This window comes from Pseudochaenichthys georgianus, chromosome 5, assembly GCF_902827115.2.
Source record: "Pseudochaenichthys georgianus chromosome 5, fPseGeo1.2, whole genome shotgun sequence".
NCBI classification, from domain to species: domain Eukaryota; kingdom Metazoa; phylum Chordata; class Actinopteri; order Perciformes; family Channichthyidae; genus Pseudochaenichthys; species Pseudochaenichthys georgianus.
Genome location: NC_047507.1, coordinates 33,228,463 through 33,247,683, shown reverse-complemented (window position 1 = coordinate 33,247,683; position 19,221 = coordinate 33,228,463). Strand labels below are relative to the sequence as shown.

General features: G+C 40.8%; 1 protein-coding gene and 1 long non-coding RNA gene across 2 annotated transcripts in view; one reads left to right on the top strand and one right to left on the bottom strand.

Moving 5' to 3' along the window:
- LOC117446638 (uncharacterized) overlaps positions 1 to 9,915 on the top strand; it is a 30,469-nt gene extending 20,554 nt beyond the window's left edge. The window contains exon 3 of the long non-coding RNA XR_004552168.2: positions 9,832 to 9,915. This is a non-coding gene — a long non-coding RNA (uncharacterized lncRNA). The remainder of the gene's footprint in view (positions 1 to 9,831) is intronic.
- rem1 (RAS (RAD and GEM)-like GTP-binding 1) lies at positions 8,537 to 18,044 on the bottom strand. Its single transcript, XM_034082914.2, has 5 exons — positions 17,954 to 18,044; positions 13,111 to 13,520; positions 10,486 to 10,568; positions 9,823 to 10,030; positions 8,537 to 9,537 (listed from the first exon to the last, which is right to left on the bottom strand). The coding sequence occupies exons 2-5, from the start codon at positions 13,484 to 13,486 to the stop codon at positions 9,260 to 9,262; spliced, it is 945 nt and encodes a 314-aa protein (XP_033938805.1). The 5' UTR covers positions 13,487 to 13,520; positions 17,954 to 18,044; the 3' UTR covers positions 8,537 to 9,259.
- Between the last annotated feature and the right edge of the window lie 1,177 nt (positions 18,045 to 19,221).

The following is a 19,221-nucleotide window of genomic DNA, read 5'->3' as shown; positions in this document are numbered from 1 at the left end:
CCTTCACTGGAGAACTGCGCTAAAACAGCTGATCACAACGTTCACACTCTGTGGTCACGAAGTACTCCACTAGCCCCCCCCCCCCTCTGTCGACTTTCCTGAAGTACTCCCCCGTTGATAGAAATCAACACGTAATGAATTAAGACCCCACGGTTTGATGATTGATAGGTGTGTGGGTTGTCTTTCATTTTGACATGCAGACATTTTTTATAATAAACATAGATACTGTATGTTAAATGGATATATCCGCCTTCTTTCATTTATCTTTCCATTCCCACAACAATATACATAAATAAATGGCATATTTTGGACATAGTTCGAATGGTGATTAATCATGATTAATTAATTTTTAAGCTGTGATTAATCTGATTAAAAATGTTAATCGTTTGACAGCCCTAGTAAATATATATCTTAGACAGAAGCAATGTTTTTCACTTAACTCAACTTAATTTTCTTAGGTTGAAAAATCAAGTTGGAATAAACAAAAAAAATTAACTGTAACAAATTAGCGACATTTTTTTAAGTTAGTCCAACGTATCAATTTTTTCAGTGAGGATGCTTTTAGGATCCTGACAGCTAAAGTCCTGTAATCCGACCCCTTTCTGGTTGATCTGGTTGAATCTGATCTGTGTTTAAAACTTCTCTGCAATTTCAATTGATCTAAAACACATTTTAATACATTTATAATATTTATTCATATTTGTATTGTCTTCAGGAATACATGTATGTTTCTTGCTTTTTGTACCTGGTTTTATTTGTGTTTTTTTTTAATGCACTGATACACAAACGCACATTCCATGTATTGCAATAAACCAGATTCTGATGCAGGGTTGGAAATGCTTTACTTCACTGTAAAACAACAAACCGCAAGTTAGGGAAATCAATTCAAGATCCTCCCTCTTTTGAATTGAAAATGTGCATTGAATGATGTACTGCTCAGTGTTTATCGACCTTACAAATTCAAAATGCCAAAGACACAGAAACAGATTATATGCAGACTTCCCAGAATGCATTGGTTGACGCTTGAAAGAAACCTTCTTATATAGTTTATAGAAAGTTTTAAAACATTTTTATTTCCTCTTTTTGTGTTTATGGTACAGGAACTCGTACGCCTACGCAAATTCCCTGTGAGCTACTTGGCAATTCACTTAATTGTGGAAAATTGCCTCACTCTAGAACAGCATTTAAACACAACTGGATTAACCAGTTAAAAATGACCTGCGGAAAAATCAAACAGAGCTCAAGAATATGTAAACTCTTGTTCCTTGTGCCTTCCACCAAGATATGTAGTGTAATATTTCCCTTGGTAATGTATGTGATGATGTGATATATGACTTTATATACTGTACAGCATGTAAAGCAGGACACACTCTGATGCTCTGGGCTAACTGTCGTGCAGAGACAGACATGTGGTGTCAAGTCCCGGCATGAGATTCTCCACCGGGCCCCAGAGGGCACTGCCTCCCTGCAGCACATTCTTGCTGAGGCATTTCCCACACAAGTAGCCTATGCAAAATGTGTTTCTGCTTAAATTGTATTTAACGCCCCCTCCACTCTCAATTCAGCAGAACAGCACTGTAAAAAAAGGCGTGGACTCTATTTAGAAATCGGAGATACAACTGATACTTGGGGAGCATCATCACTTCCGCCTGTATTAGAGGACCAGTAATATTACATTTTGTATGTATTTGCATTTTAAGTAATTATAGTGTACCATATTGGTTTTGTTATAGCATGATAGCAAACTTAACAATCAATCAATGATTTAAAGAAAGACTGAATCAATCAATGTGTCACATTTGATCATACAGTATAAGGTATACTGCTTTGAGTGGCAAATTACTTATTTTAAGATAAAATATTAAGTATATTTAAAATGTGTAATACTGTGTACAGTATGACACACACTGTCAAACATCAGTGAGTTTAATCGTTATTTTATCTTATTTTTAGACCTGCTTCAGAATGTATTAGTCTTTTGACTTGAAAAAGGCAGATTGAATGAATGTACTGCTAAATGTTTATATTGTGCAACAAAACACCAATGCAAATTCCTTGTACTGTACAGTATGTGTGACCTACTTGGCATTGTTTGTGTTTAGGGTTGAAAGTGTCCTAACTCCATGGACAGGAGTTAGGACACTGTCCATTTGCTGAGCACAAAAATAAACAAACTGTGAGTCTTTCTAAATGCTTTTGTTCCTCTGCTCTCCACCTAGATATCTAGTTCCTTATCTACTTTGGTAACATGATACATAACATTGATTTGACCAAATGCAGCATAATGAAGGGTTGAAAAGGAGATGTTGTGTGTGCAGCCTGATGTGTCAGCTTCTCCTTTAGGGCCCACACCTGAGCTTCGCCTACTTGCGGTTACAGTTCCCAAACAATCGGCAAACAAAAGGTTTCTGAAGAAACTGTGACACAGTAAGAGTGTAATCGGACTTCCCAGCATGCAGTGTTTGAAGGTTGAAAGTATTGAAGTGTGTCTAGCAGCGAAGGTCCAACTCCATAGTTTCTTTATTTTCTTTTTAAATACCTAAACTCTGTTTTGCATGGAAGACCTGGAGAATTTGCATTATTTCAATTGAAATACTCACACTCTACCTTATTTCTTTTTCATTTTAATTAATAAAATACTGCAACTACTTTGCACACTTCCAGTATCCTATGTATATACTTTAGTTTTAGTAATATATTACAGTGTATTATTGCTTATGTATTTCTATGGTGTATTCTACATTCCATCGATAAAGTCGTTATTATTATTTATTTTCTTATTTGAAACTCATGTGCAACTTGCTGACCTGCTGCTACTGTAACAAAACAATATGTCAATAATGAAGTTCAAACAAGAAATTGTCTTAACTGTTATTCTTTTTGAAATCCATCCAGCAGGGGGAGCCACACACACACACACACACACACACACACACACACACGCACACACACACACACACACACGCACACACACACGCACACATTTGGCAGAAAGTCCTCAGTTTACATTCCTGCTCTTTTGGCAGCGTCAGAGTGTGTAAGTGCATGAAAAAGAGTCAGAGTCACAGACAGTAATGAGGGTTTTACACGGAACCGGAGACCGACAGAAGCACCTTAAATAAACACAGGGGGGTGTTTGATTTCTGTCTTCTCTGCTCTGTCTCTGTAAATCAAACGCACCTCAAAGGGGCTGAAATGTTTGAAATGTTCTTTAGAATAATGTGCAGGTCAGTGGCGGTGTGTGCAAACACAGATTGGCTACACATTGTTTTTGTCACTCAGTTTGAAGCTTCTTTTTAAAATTAGTTTTCAGCTCAACAATTAGCTTACAATGTTTTCAAATGTCTCAGAGGGATTGTTTTGTGGGAAGATTTAATTTGCAAAATATTTGCCTGTGCTAAAACTTCTACTGGTTCTCAGCTAAGGAAATTGAATTTAATAAAAAAGTGTAAAAAAGAGTAAATAGAGCAAATTAGAAATGTGAAATAATTATGTTCATTATTCATATAACAGTAGGTATACATATATTAAAACAGTGTGAATGATAATATTGCTGAAAATGGGATCTATCATTCAGCGTATTCAATTCAAGAATATTATACTTTAAAATGTATATTAGAGTGTTAATAAAAGCAGTAATAATGCGTAAACCTGAATTGCTACAGAAAAATATTGTATAGTGAAGTCAGTCAAAAAGGGTTGCTAACTTTGTATAGTAGTCACACTAAGTTATTAGATAATAATGAACATTTAAACCAGAAATATAATTAAACAGTTAATCATTATAATAAACTGTATTAGTGTTAATATATATATAGATATATATAGATATATATATATATATCTATATATATATATTTATGTCTTCCAATTAAAGAGCCAATTTCGAACCCTCTTGAGCAGCCCCTAAAAGGCCAGCCTTTATGTTAACAATGTACATTTATCTTAGACTAAAATGCTAAGTCCTGTCAGCTCTAAGCTAATTAACTACATTAGCCAGAAAGTTAAGTGAGACTGCTTTCAACAAGAATTTAATGGCAAATACATGTGTTTTTTCTTCATGCTGGAATAAAAAAGTAATAATAGCATAAATATTGTAGTGTTTACTATCAATACAAATCATTAAAATCGCTTTCCTCCAGTATTCTCCAAAACTTTTACACCTCAGAGAAGAAACACTGCTGAGGATTTTCTTATGATTCTATTCATAACGGATTCAGGAGGGAGCTGAACTCACAGCTGAGCCTCTGGTCCTCCTCCGCTGAGAGGATGTTTATACATCACTGTGTGTGTGTGTGTGTGTGTGTGTGTGTGTGTGTGTGTGTGTGTGTGTGTGTGTGTCATCCGGGGTTGAGCAGTCATGCATTTTTTCCATTACCCTCATCAAATCAATGTTAAACACTCCCCCTCTCCATCTACTGTCCCTTTACAACCCCAGTGTGTGTGTGTGTGTGTGTGTGTGTGTGTGTGTGTGTGTGTGTGTGTGTGTGTGTGTGTCACCAAAATGTACGATCAATAAGCAGATAGGATATTTGATCAGAAAAACTGGGACAACTTGTCCGCCTGATGTGGTTTATAGATAAACTGCTGCTCATTTAAACCAGTTTGTTGTCATTTTACAGTAGCGTATTCACTTTTTTCCTGTAGTTCCCCTCACAGATTAACATGTGTGGTTTTGTGTGAAATATTGTCGTAAGGTTAAAATCATGCATTCCCATTCAGAATGATTGAAAACTAGCACTCAGAGCCCCGGTCAATGTGTTTCGATAAGTGAAAATGAATGTCTATCCACCACATGAGCTGCGAAATTGTATGGGTTCTTCGTTTGCCCGTGTTATACACTTTCCTTACCTTTAAAGACAATGGCAGTAGTTTTTCGGTAATCCTGATTAAAAACCAACCAAACCATCCCTTGGTGGAGGAAAAATAACTTTTTAATAAATCAATTTGTCTTTTTTCCATTCCTTTAGGTTGTTACTAAATACCTGCAAATGTAATGATATTCCCATCAGCCTCATGTGTGTTTACTCCTGATTAGCACTGCATGCTAACATGCTAATGCCATGTTCACATAATATAGTAGGCTATAGCCTACCGTGAAAATGGTAAACATTTTACATACTAAAAATCACCATGTTAGTGTTAATCGTAAAGTAGCAATAGGCGCGTTCACACCAAGTACTTTTCCCACAAAGGTTCCTGAGAACTACGATTTAGTTGCGTTCACACCAAAAAGCACCAGGAACTAAATTAGTTCATGAAAACCTTTTTTACCCCCTTTTCAGACTTTCGTGGGAGAAAAAGGTTCCTATGTCTGATTGGCTGGGCGGAATGCAAACCACGCCCCGTAAAACTCCAACAATGTTTTGTGAAGCCGCCATTTTATTATCCTCGCATTAGCATTATTAGCATTAGCATTAGCCCAGCGCACAAACGCAGATAGACTAACTTATGGCAACACAAAATAAAACATGGGAGTGGTGGAGCGGTGGAGATGAGGAGGTGTCGGCGTTCTGGCGATTTACTCGGAAGGCTTCAGGAGAAGCAGCTGGGAGTCCCAGCAGCTTCTACTGGAGCCAGTCCCCAACTCCGGAGACTTCCGGCCGGGGACTTCGGGTGGCAGTCTATGGTGGCAGTATACGCCGTGAAGTGGTTGCCAGTAAACCCGAAGAAGAAGAAGAAGAAGAAGAAGAAGAAGAAGAAGAAGAAGAAGAAGAAGAAGAAGAAGAAGAAGAAGAAGAAGAAGAAGAAGAAGTGACGTCAGCGGCTTCATTTGCCTAATCCTCCCCCAGGAACTAATTTCGGTGTGAACGCGATCTGCTTTAGTTCATGAGAACTAAAAGAGTTCTCATGAACTAAGTTCTCAGGAACCTTTGTGGGAAAAGTACTTGGTGTGAACGCGCCTATTGTGCCTAATCACAGCCCTATATTTAAACTCTCTTTCAAAATGTACTTCCAAATTTAAACAGTCTTATATTGGGGCTTATAACAGAAACTAAGACAGCCTGAGAGGCCAAACTCAGGGCAGGAAAGTCCCGTTATAAGACACCATCCCATCCATTAGCCAAACACTCGACCTGGTTCTTGTCAACCCCACAGAGGTGTCAGCATGCAAACCTGAGGTAATGAGGAACGCTCAAACCGCCTCTTCTTCAACTGTGGCTAACGGTCCAGGCGTCACCACGGAAACAGTAAACATCCCTGCAGCTCCTGCAGAGAAGATTACAACTGAAAACAAAAAACACAAGATAATCATTAAACAATAACAAAAGTGAAGGTAATACATAACAAATAAGTACAATTAAATGAAATAAAGAAAGTCAATGATTTGCCTGAAACACATTCTTGCCTCTCGACCGCGCAGAGAAATACAGACATTGCAGCCTTGAACAGAGCTATTTGTAATATGGCACATCAATTAGAGAAATAATGTAGTTACCTAAAGATATGTCTTAGCATTCAAAGTGACACTAGGTGTTGTATTGAGTAGTAGCTAGTTAGCTGGAATTAGATATTAACATTAGCAGCTAAGATTTGTGCAGATAATTACTGAGGAGTTCATCCCTTACTGTTCTGCTTGTGTTTTTGTAAGATGAAGCCCGAGAGACCCCGGTTCCGGGGGCCTCCTGCAACATCTTGCAGAAAACAGTGTCTGAGGGCATGTTCATTTAATAAACTATGAATGTTTTATATCCATGTAACGGAAAGAAAGTCATCTCACTGATCATTTTAATTTGTTTCCAAAAAAATCCCACAATGCTAATGCTGAGCCTCTGAATTAGCAACGAGCAAAAAATGCGAACAGATGACTCACAAAACCTTATTATTTATCTTTGCTGCACATCTCAACCCATCGTTTCACATCATGAGGGGACACAGAATCAATGGGTACCCTCATTATCACTCAATTATACGAAATCTCGGAGATAATAACAAGAACACACATCAAAACATATGGAGCTAGTTAGCTAAAAACGGCAAAATGGCTCACCTGTGTGGTAGTCTGGTCAAAAGTGGTCTTCAATGGCATTAAAAGAGGGGGGCCAGAGATAAGGAAAGGTGGGCCAGAGATAAGGAAAATCCACCCAAATGGCACCAGAAGAGGTCTGTCTAAAAAGGTCAAATATCACTTGTTTTGCATCAATGTTGATACAGGGTACTTATTATATATTGTACTTTGGATTCCTAAAGCTTTTAGTCTACTAACCCATCATCCAAGGTTAGTTTTCACTATAAGTACAAAATATATTTTGGACGGACACTATAATTTACAGTTTTTTACCATGTTCAATCTGAATTTTCTTTAAAATAAAAACATCTTGATTCTGACTTTTCTACATCCAACTCAGGTTTATCATTACTTTGAGAAAAAAGATTATTAATTTAACCCTTTTAGAAGGGAAGATATGGTCATTTGTTCTGGGAATGTCATTTTCGAGCCTGAGACCTGAAAAACAGGCTCAGGGCTTTAAGAAAACATGGGCCTCTAAAATCTTTGTTACACAGTATATTTTTTACTAGTCTCACGTCGTCCATTAGCCAAGCTGAAATTTGATCAGCCTCTGAAGGTTTACTGTTAACTTAAGACCACCTAAGATAATTGTGAAATAACTGGCTGCAAAGGAGTGTGGACGTCTTTCAACCAGAAGGTTGTGGGTTCGTGCAGTCAACATGTCGATGTTTCCTTGGGCAAGATACTTAACCCCATAGTTGCTCCTGATGGCATATCCAACGCTGTGTGAATGTGTATGAATGTTAGCTTCCCTGAGCAAGTGGCACTGCTCTGTATGAAGGAGTTGTGAATGGGTGAATAACTGGTAGGATGTTAAGTGCTTGAGGGGTCGTAAAGACCTGATAAAGCTGATAAGTCAAATCCATTTACCACTTCAGTGGTTGTGTCTGTAGATGGAAACCCTCTCTTTGTGAAACTTTGCACAAACTAAGCTAAACAACCTATCCTTACCTTAACTAACCGAGGTCCATGTCTAACTTAAAGGGGACCTATCATGCAAAATGCACTTTTGTACGTCTTTTATACATGAATATGTGTCCCCGGTGTGTCAGGGAACTCACCAAGTGTCAGAAAACACAACCCTCTCTCTTTTCCTCCATACCCAAATCTCTAAAAACGGGGCTGCAATGGAGCTGATACAGACGTTAATTTGTCTGACGTCAGAAAAGGGGTGCTCCGCCTATATGGGCAACTCTCCACCTATCAGGGGAATGGGGGGTTGGGCCACGGCCATTGCCGCTCGAAAGCGCTGGAGACGCTGTAGTACATATGCCAGGCCTGTAAGTGGCGCTGTAGTCTGCCACAAAAGCAGCGAAGAAGACTTCTCACAGAATCAGCCCTTGCAAAAACAGGGCTGGAAAATAGCAAATAGAGCGAAATAAGGCATGGCTAAAATGCATGATCTGTTTGGTATTTTGAAAACAAATGTGTTTTATATAGGTACGGCCCTACAATATATGTTTCAAATATAGCATGATAGGTCCACTTTAAACCATCTCCCAAGGATAGACAAAACCCACTTCATTGGCTGAATCTTTTAATTTGCTAAAACATTATAGTTGTGCTAAACTATTATTTAACAATTACTTCGAAAAGGAGTTAGCTGAGTGATAACTTGTAAATAATACAAAAATATCGTTATTTTGTTACTTTGGTGGTCAGTGGTGGTCAAACATGATTTGGAGAGAGCTGTTCCTTTAAGACTTTATTATGCAGTGTCAAACTGAAAACAGTTCAAACCTCAGGAGGACAGCAGAGTGGAAACTAAAGGACATCCTGAACACACACACACACACACACACACACACACACACACACACACACACACACACACACACACACACACACACACACACACACACACACACACACACACACACACACACACACACACACACACACACACACACACACACAAACACACACACACACACACACACACACACACACACACACACACACACACACACACACACACACACACACACACACACACACACACAGTCATTCATCCAACGCAACAGTGCTTATCCTTGAAAGTCAGTTTTTTCAGATCATCTGGAGAAAAAGTCCCAAATATTTGGAAACCAAAAGTTCAAAGAGTGTTTGTTCCCAGCGACTGTCCGTTGACTTTGATTTGAATCATCAACTTGCTGACCAAACAGGAAAAACAACGCCATTGTCCAAGTTATTACAACCAGAGAACTTAATTGAGTCAAATAATGTCCGACCTGTCTCTTCTAGTCTTCAGAGGACGGCCAGGTCGTGGCAGCTCTTGGAGCGCACTTTGACCGCCATGCGCTGGTTGTTGCGTGCCACCAGTCGGTCCAGGAAGCGGCGAGCCTTCTGGGTAATGCTCTCTTTGCGCTTGTAGAAGGAAGTTCGGCGCTGAATGGCGTTGCTGCCGCCCCGACGGAGGCGGATCTGTCGGATCACGCCCTCGAACAGCTCGGTCACGTTGTGCTGCAGAGACGCCGACGTCTCGATGAATTTACAGTCAAACACCACCGCACACGCTCGGCCTTCTGAGAAACAAAGGACACATACAGGAAGGGAGATTAATTAGCATAATACCATCAGTCAATTACTATTCATTTGTGTCATATTTTGCATTATAACACGGTTTTGTTGAATACTCGATTGTTATTGGTCAAGTTTGGACATGACTGCGGTTTGCAACTTCTCTAAGAAGATTAAGGAAACTCTTTCTCAACTCATTCTCTTTCCTTATCGGGGTTTATTTTAGCAAAAATAACCTGTGCTTTGTCCATTATCTCTCACGTATGTACTCTGTGACCTTTGACGCCCACCTTCCACAGAGACTTCTCTGGACCGGACCAGGTCGCTCTTGTTGCCCACAAGGATGATGGGAATGTTTTCGGCCTGGCGGGTGCGTCGCAGAGTGATCCGTAGCTCAGAGGCGGCTTCAAAACTGCAACGGTCGGTGACCGAGTAGACGATGGCGTACGCACTCCCGACCTTCAGACTGGGATCTTGCGAGGAGTCTTCCTCCCCCTCCTGCGAGGAAGAGAGACATGGGAAAGAAACATGTTCATTAAAAAAATTATATTTAAGATATAATTAGAGGAGGAATACCATTTGGATTCTTAGAACGTTTTTTCTTTCATTTATCATACAGCCTCCTTGCTTATTTATAATAAAAATGACACATTTATCCTGGTTTATGGAATTGTTATCTTTATGTAGATCACAAAATAATATTATAGTTATTACCAGAAAACACACACACACACACACACACACACACACACACACACACACACACACACACACACACACACACACACACACACACACACACACACACACACACACACACACACACACACACACACACACACACACACACACACACACACACACACACACACACACACACACACACACACACACACACACACACACACACACACACACACACACACACACACACACACACACACACAATGTACCAGTTTGTCATTCTCCCAGGTATCCATGACGATGAGTGTTGTTTCCTCTCCATCTACTGTCAGTTTCCGCTCGTATGAGTCTTCTGTAACAAACAAGAGAAAATAAGACTGAGAATCTGTGTGTGGCTGAACTATAGACAGTATTCTCACACTTGCTAATGTGCTAACAACAGCATGTTAGTGTTGTTATGCTATTATGCTGATGTTAGCACGTTAGCACGTGTTTAAACATAGAATGTTTACAGCGTCCATTTTACATTTTGGCATGTTCGAATGCTAACAGTTGCCCATTAGCAATGAACACACACTGAGCCTTAAAAGTTCAAAGGTTTCAAGGATCCGTTATGCTAATTCTGCATTATAGTATTTCATTTATTCTACAAAATCATGACAAAAGCAAACAAAAAATGTAGTCCTATATATGTTTTTTCTATTGCATGTAAACAGTAGCATCAAAAAGAAGGGGGAATAGTCTTTAACATTGAACCTTTGACATCAGGGAAACTTTGACGTTTGAGCACCGAGCATCATTTGATGTGAACAGAGTCCGCCTCACACAGGCTGGCATATTCTCTGTTTTGTGAATAGATCTGCCCAACTATATTATTCTGCTTCCTCTTCTGCTACAGGGCCAAGAGTGGGAATGACAACATTCTCCTTAGAACAAAATCATTTTTTTAAGCTGTTATTTTAAGCAAAGAAATGTGGCTTTAAAACCTTAGATATTTCAGTTGGGACCAAAGTGGTGGACTAACTCGCCAACATCGTTGGGACCAACAGCAAATGAAACCTGCCTATTGCATCTGGGATTTTAAAGAGACAAAGAAAAACCTGGTTAACAGCTACAACATAATTCATACCTTCAAACAACAGCATCAAGGACTGTAAAATTAAAGCAGGAACTAAATAATGGGGCTCAGTCAACCGGAAAACAGCAGACAGGCCCTTCCCCCTCACACCATGTCAGACCGTCATCAATCCATCAATCATGGCTACAGGCCAATCAACACGTGACAGAGGACAGATCGATGATGTCAGGTCAGTGAAGGTTGGGATGTTACAACAAAGTCAGAAACTGAACTGCTGAGTCAAGTTATGAAAGCTACCACCATACCTGTTACATGTTGGGCAGTTGATTATTAAGTTTCTGTGGTTATTTTACTCTCTTTTTTGCCAGGTAAACAACACATTTAGATTGTTAAAAGCTAACTGAACTGCTTTGAAGATATGCCACATTTCATTACATTTTTTAATATAAATAAGAGATCATTTATACAAATGCGAATGAGAAAAGATTACTTTTTGAAAAATTCCATTATAGGTCATCTTTCACTTCTTGTGTTTTTTATACAAATTGCAATGTTCGTGTCACTGATCTGACTCAAAGACAGTGTAAAACTCTCACATGGCCAAAATGTTCTTTCAGTTTTATTTGTAAACAAACATCATGCACACAGAACTCCTGTCCGATCACAAAATGTCAGAACTGTGTCCAACCAGTGACTTCTCCCCATGTCGTCTGCTGCCCATTGTCCCAAAGGCCTAATAGCCCAAAACATTTCCCAATGGACCAAAAGTCAATTTGTCTGACAGTCCATTACTCCAAAATCAGATGCCCATTGCAACAAGAGCCAAATGTTTCTAAAATTCACTCTCTCTGCAACATACAGAAGCACAAGTCCAATATCTCTCCATAATGGCAAAGGCCTGATTACCCTACCTGCCACAATTGACTTCTTATGATAATATTGCCGAACCAACCCAACCAATGAAGCTAGCGAAAGTAGTGTTGATCTTCCTATCTAGATCATGGAAAGAACCGTAGTTCCTCAAACTTTTATTTGAAGTTATGCAACCTGCTAGTTTATCCTGCAACAAAGAACCAAACTTTTTTTTTTAAGTTGTTGACAGGAAACCAAAGACTGCCAACAAAATCACTGGTTAGTCTTGATAAAGGTTGATAACCGTATTTGTTAACTGACACTGTAACGATTTAAAGTTTGCTTACATTCGCCAACAAGAGCTACCAGACATTAAAACCTGAACCTGTGTTGCACTTACGGTCCGCCCACACAGTGGCGTGCGTTAAAAGCTTCACCATTCACTTTGAATGGGGTGACGTCACTTTTCGCCGAACTGCATGGCGGGAAGCGACGCGGAGCTTTGCTGGCGTGGCTCGCTGCGAAAGTTGAGAAATGTTCAACTTTTGAAGCCTCGGCAGAAGCGTCAGCCAATCGAATCATATGCCAGTACAAGCTCTAGCCAATCAAACCGCTGCTTGTGTGTCAGGGGCAGGAGATTCATGTGATTGGTGGTTTCAGACACGCACACGCCCGCCGGCAATCTTCAACGCACGCCGCTGTGTGGACGGGCCGTTAGTAAGGAGTCCTTTATTGCTTGCAAACTCAACATTTTATTTTAGGAGGAATTATGTTTTTCTCTTGTTAAGAAGTTACATATTCTGACTTTAAACCTACTATTGAAAATAAGACAAGCTTGACCTCTTTTAGATTAATGGCATATTTCTATGATAAACTATTGTATTAGTTTTAGGGTGGAATGTTATTGATCAACCATAGACTTTATAGGGATCAAAAGCTGAACGAATCAGAGGTAACATCCCACCTCCAGGTTGTTCCTCTTTCTCTGTGATCCCGGCAAAGATTCCTGCCAGGCTGGTCTTTCCGACACCTTGGTCGCCTAGCAACACAACTCTGTAAACACAGTCTGAGTCACTCTCCGAGTCGTCGTCCGAGTCCGAGCTCCACTGGGCTCGGTAGTGCAGGGACTTGTCTCCAGGGTGGTAGGACGCAGACTGTCCCAGGAGAGGGTGGCTGCGCGGGGGGCGGGGGGGCTCGGGCTCCTGGTGGTTGCTCCTGGGAAGCCGGGGGTCCTGAGGGTCTTGGGTCAAGGATGGGTGCTTGTAGAAGTGGGCTGGGGGGATGGGCGTGCTGCCTCTCCGCCGCAGGGGCTCCTTCCCTCTCTGAGTGTTCAGGGTCATGGTGCTACGGTACAGGCATCAGGACAGGACGGGCCTGGTGGGGAGATGAGAGGATTCAGAATAAAGTCTGGTACACTAGCGTCTTTAAGGTTATTGAAAAGTCTTTCGAACAACCAATTCAGTGTTACTCTGGCATAATCCCCGTCTTTCTGAAAATATGAAACTTGGAATTTTTTTTTTTTTCATTCATTTTCTAAGGCAAAACAATGATCTATTTTGCTGCCATCGTGTAGTTTAAACTTTCTAGTGATGATGAAGTGTACTCCAGTGTGTGTCCGGCCCTGGTTGCAGAGGCAGTCTAAATCAAATTATTTCCTTAGTTACTTTGCTTGAATAAAAGCTAATTTTGTTCATTGCTCTTTTCTCAGTAGGACTGCCTAATATATAAAACAATTTGTATCAGCATCGCGATGACAACATGCTTGATAACCACTTCACAAAAAAAGTGACTCTTGTTTTAATGTCCTGATAAGGGTGTGTGGCATTGGGTGTTGTGTACAATACAACTTTACTTTTTCATTTTTGTCTGTTAATAAAAAAAATGGATTTCCCCTAGAAAACTATTAGTTTACTAGCTAGTGTATGAAGGAGTATCTGACATGCTGTTGCTCCAGCTGTGGTTAAGTCTAAACATAGCTTAGTTTTCTTCACTTATAACAAAGTGAAGAATTCATATTTATTGTAACCGCTTTTGCTTTCTCACTGTCTCAGTCCCCACCAACTCATTAAGCTGGCAATGTCCTTGATCTCATATTCTCAAGGAACTGTACTACTTCTAACCTCTCTGTAAACCCGCTCCACACATCCGATCACTTTTTCATATCATTCTCTCTACCCCTTTCCAAACATAACAAACTAATCTCTTCTCATTCTGCACCTGTCGGCCGTAACCTTCGTTACCCCCCTCTACTCTAACCTCATTGGTGCTCTCAGCCATCCCTTCATCTGACTCTTTCCAACTTCTGCCTCAAAACTCTGCTGCAGAAACTCTCCTCTCTACTCTTTGATCCTCTCTGGACTCTCTCTGTCCTCTCACATCTCGACAGGCTCGTCAGTCCCCTCCTGCTCCCTGGCTAAATGACGCACTGCGTGCTAATAGAACCGTCCTTCGGGCAGCAGAGTGGAAACGGTGGAAATCCAAACACCCTGACGACCTCCTTACCTATCAGGCTCTCCTCTCCTCTTTCTCTTCTTCGATCTCTCAGGCAAAAAGCACTTTCTTTCAAGATAAGATCCAATCATCCTATTCCAATCCCAAAAAACTATTTTCTATCTTCTCCAACCTCTTGGACCCTCCCAAAGCCCCTCCCCCCTCCTCACTTCTGTCAAGCGACTTTGTTAACTACTTTGAAAAAAAGGTTGATGATATTCGCTCTTCATTTTCTGACTCACCTTTACTCACCACTGGGTCACCAGACCCACCGTTCACCCACACACTAACCTCCTTCCCCTCTCTCTCTAAGTGAGGTTCATACCCTCATTACCTCTGCCTGTCCTACCACCTGTCTTCTGGACCCTATCCCCTCAAACCTCCTTCAGACTATCGCTCCTGATATTCTACCGTTTCTCACCCATCTCATCAACACTTCTCTAACTTCTGGTCACTTTCCAAACAGTCTCAAGGAGGCAAGAGTAAACCCTCTCCTAAAGAAACCCACTCTCAACCAGTCCGATGTTATAAACTACAGGCCTGTCTCTCTCCTCCTGTTCCTGTCTAAAACACGCGCTGTCTTTAAACAACTCTCCTGTTATCTCAATCAGAACAACCTTCTTGATCCGCACCAGTCTGGTTTCAAGGCAGGTGACTCAACAGAAACTGCTCTCCTGGCTGTCTCTGAGGAACCGCACACTGCCAAAGCAGCATCCCTCTCCTCTGTCATCATCCTGTTGGACCTGTCTGCTGCATTCGACACGGTGAACCATCAGATCCTCCTTCGCACTCTCCAAGAACTTGGAGTTTCAGGCTCTGCACTTTCCCTCCTCACCTCCTACCTCAAAGACCGCACCTACAGGGTAACTTGGAGAGGGTCCGAGTCTGACCCTTGTCAATTATCTACAGGGGTCCCTCAGGGCTCTGTTCTTGGTCCCCTCCTCTTCTCCCTGTACACAAACTTGCTCGGATCAGTCATTAGTTTGCATGGTTTTTCATACCATTGCTACGCTGACGACACTCAATTTTGTCTTTTCCCCACTCAGAGACCCAGGTCGTCGCACGCATCTCTGCTTATCTAGCTGACATCTCTCAGTGGATGTCTGCTCACCACCTCAAGCTCAACATTGAGAAGACTGAACTGCTTTTTCTTCCCGGGAAAAGATTGTCCCACTCTTGACCTGACAATCAACATCGGCCCCTCTGTTGTTTCCCCGACTCAGACTGCAAGGAATCTGGGTGTGACCCTAGATAACAACCTGTCCTTCACTGCAAACATCGCTGCCACAACCCGCTGCTGCAGATGCACTCTTTACAACATCAGAAGGATACGTCCCCTCCTGACCCAGAAAACGACGCAACTTCTGGACTAGGCTCTCGTCATCTCACGCCTAGACTACTGAAACTCCCTCCTGGCTGGTCTACCTGCATGTGCCATCTGACCTCTGCAGCCCATCCAGAATGCAGCAGCTCGCCTGGTCTTCAACCTTCCTACATTTTCCCACACCACACCGCTCCCTTCACTGGCTTCCAGTAACTGCTAGAATCCACTTCAAGACACTGGTACTTCCGTACCATGCTGTGAATGGTTCTGGCCCTTCCTACATCCAGGACATGGTTAAACCATACACCCCAGCACATGCACTCCGCTCTGCATCAGCCAAACGGCTCGCTGCACCCGTACTGCGAGGGGGACCCAAGTTCCCATCAGCAAAAACACGTCGGTTTGCTCCAAAATGGTGGAATGAGCTCCCCATTGACATCAGGACAGCAGAAAGGTTACACATCTTCCGGCGCAGACTGAAAACTCATCTCTTTCAACTCCACTTCGAGCAATACAAATTTAAATTTAAAAAAACACTTATATACTAACTAAGCACTTACATACTAACAAAGCACTTATATACTAACTAAGCACTTACATACTAACAAAGCACTTATATACTAACAAAGGACTGGCTTATCTAAAGCCAGTTGAGTAGCACTTAAAATGGTTTGGCTCTATGACACCTAATGTACTTATATGATTCTGTTTTCTTCAAGTTTGTATCTTCTTGGTCGACTGCACTTATTGTAAGTCGCTTTGGATAAAAGCATCAGCTAAATGCAATGAAATGTAATAATGTAATGAAAACAGGCCAACATATGAGACAGATGTAAATTACAGTTAAAATGGAAAAAAACTTTCTGAGGGGACAAGTGATTCGTTATGAAAAGTAGTAATGGAAAACTTTAGAAAGATAAGCGAGATAATAGAAGAGTAACTGCAGACTTGTTTTTCCGATATTTACATTAGGTGCACATTTCCTGTGACAGATTACATGCCTCAACATTCATGATGACACTGAGCATGCTTTGTATTGTGTCTTAAAGTGTACTGTTTGACTTAATGCATATTATTGCATACATTACTTTTTATCTTTCTTTAAATAAAACAGTCAATAGCAATGTCTCTTAGAGTGAACGATGTAGACTATCTCAAAGATCAGCATAAATAATAATAATACAAAAAAACTGATTGGACTAAACATGATTTGAATCCTGGTTACCAGAAACCCTATGGACCCTCTAGTATGCATAAGAGAGCACAGACACACAAACAAACCTCATACAATAAATAATTCAAGGATTTAAAGGCACCCAGTGTAGTACACACAGTGATAGTGAGGGGGAGTGAGACCAGGTCAGATATACCCTCTGTGGAAGTAGATGGTTAACATTCTTCCTGTAACTTAATCTTATTTATATATTAAATATTAAAAAAAACAAAATTATACACTTTTTAAGTACCAGACAGTCAGGAGGTCAGAGGTATGAGCTTTTGTCATCTATAGTAAAATGTGCATTACATGACTGCTAATTAAAAAGAGTTAATCAGTAAATCAGATATATTGGAGAAAGTGATGTCAAACAGAAACCCGTTCTTAAGAAAGCACAAGAAATGTAGGTTTTCTCATATCCAGATTATACTTTATATTTGAAATGAATTAAATATAACCATGTTAATCCTGTGAACTTCATCATATGATAAAATGTCCAAAAATGTGCCTAAATGTACCATGTGATATTAAATGTGATTTCTTTTTTTACATTTAAAATATCTTAAAACCAATGCTGATGTACAGTAATGTGAATTTGTATTTGGAGATTTCACATTTCCTTTCCGAGTGAGATACAATAACAAATGTGTGAAAACAAACATTTCACACATGTTTTCGTTAAAAAAAGACCTACATTGTTAATACAAATGTTTCATTTAATAAACTATAGATAGAGACCTCGGCAGCAAATAACATTAGTAGGATAGAGTAACTTACCGTACTCCCCATGAACGGTGGTGTGTCTGTCCAGCCTCGAGAAACAACAGAAGTGAACTCTCTCTGTCTCTGTCCTGTAACAGTACCCTGGTGCCACAGTAACCCGCATGGAAAAAAAAAGTTCCACAACAGCGTTAAAAATTCAGCAGTGGAATCACAGAGTTATCTACCTCCCCCTGTGTGTGTGTGTGTGTGTGTGTGTGTGTGTGTGTGTGTGTGTGTGTGTGTGTGTGTGTGTGTGTGTGTGTGTGTGTCAGTGCGACAGCAGAGGAGAAACAGATAACTGAGGGGGGAGTTTGTGTGTGTGTGTGTGTGTGTGTGTGTGTGTGTGTGTGTGTGTGTGTGTGTGTGTGTGTGTGTGTGTGTGTGTGTGTGTGTGCGTGCGTGTGCATGTGCATGTGTGTCTGTGTGTCTGTGTGTTGTTTTATCAGTGTCAGTGTGGAGGGTTGAGTTGCTTTAGGGAAAAATGTGGTCACTTCCTTTGACCCAAAAGACACAGTTTTGCTTCATGAAACCCTTCAAACTGATTTACAAATGAAACATTTGATTATAACAAAGTCAGATTCAAGAAGGACTTTTAATATAACCAGCATAACATTCTGAATAAAAACACCATGGGCTCAGTGAAAGCTTTCAATATTCAGGTTATTCACTTACATGGAAGTTACAGTAATTGGATTGAAAGTAAAGAGTATATTTTGCCCATGAAGAAAATGTTTACAAACTAGCTAGCAGATACAACGGCTAGCTAAACAAATAGCCAATGAACTAATTGTCACAAGACACATTTATTGTTGTTTGTTTGGTTTGGCTCATGTTAACTCTCCTGTCATTTCAGATCCCGCCTTTCTCCAGGCTCTTGTAATCAGCTCACTTCCCTCACCTGGCCTCCCCAGTCCTTCCCCTCACCTGTTACTCATTCCCTCATTACTCCAAAGTACTTATACCACCTCACTATCTCTTGTCCTTTGCCAGATTGTCTTGTCTTTTCTGCCAAGCTCTCCAGTATCTTGTCCTGCCCGGTTTTGACCCCTGCCTGCCTATAGTCGGATCTCGAGTTCCTGCCTGCCCCCTGTCTGGTTTTTGTTGCCTATCTGACGGATTTGCTGGCTCTGACCCTGCCTGTCCCAGACCTGAATAAACTGAACATTGCTAAAAACTGCTATTGGGTTCTGATCTGTACCTGTGATCGTGACAGTACAATCTGGCCAACATGGACCCAGCCGACTCAGCGACAGAAGCACCGACGCAAGATGTCATGTTACAAC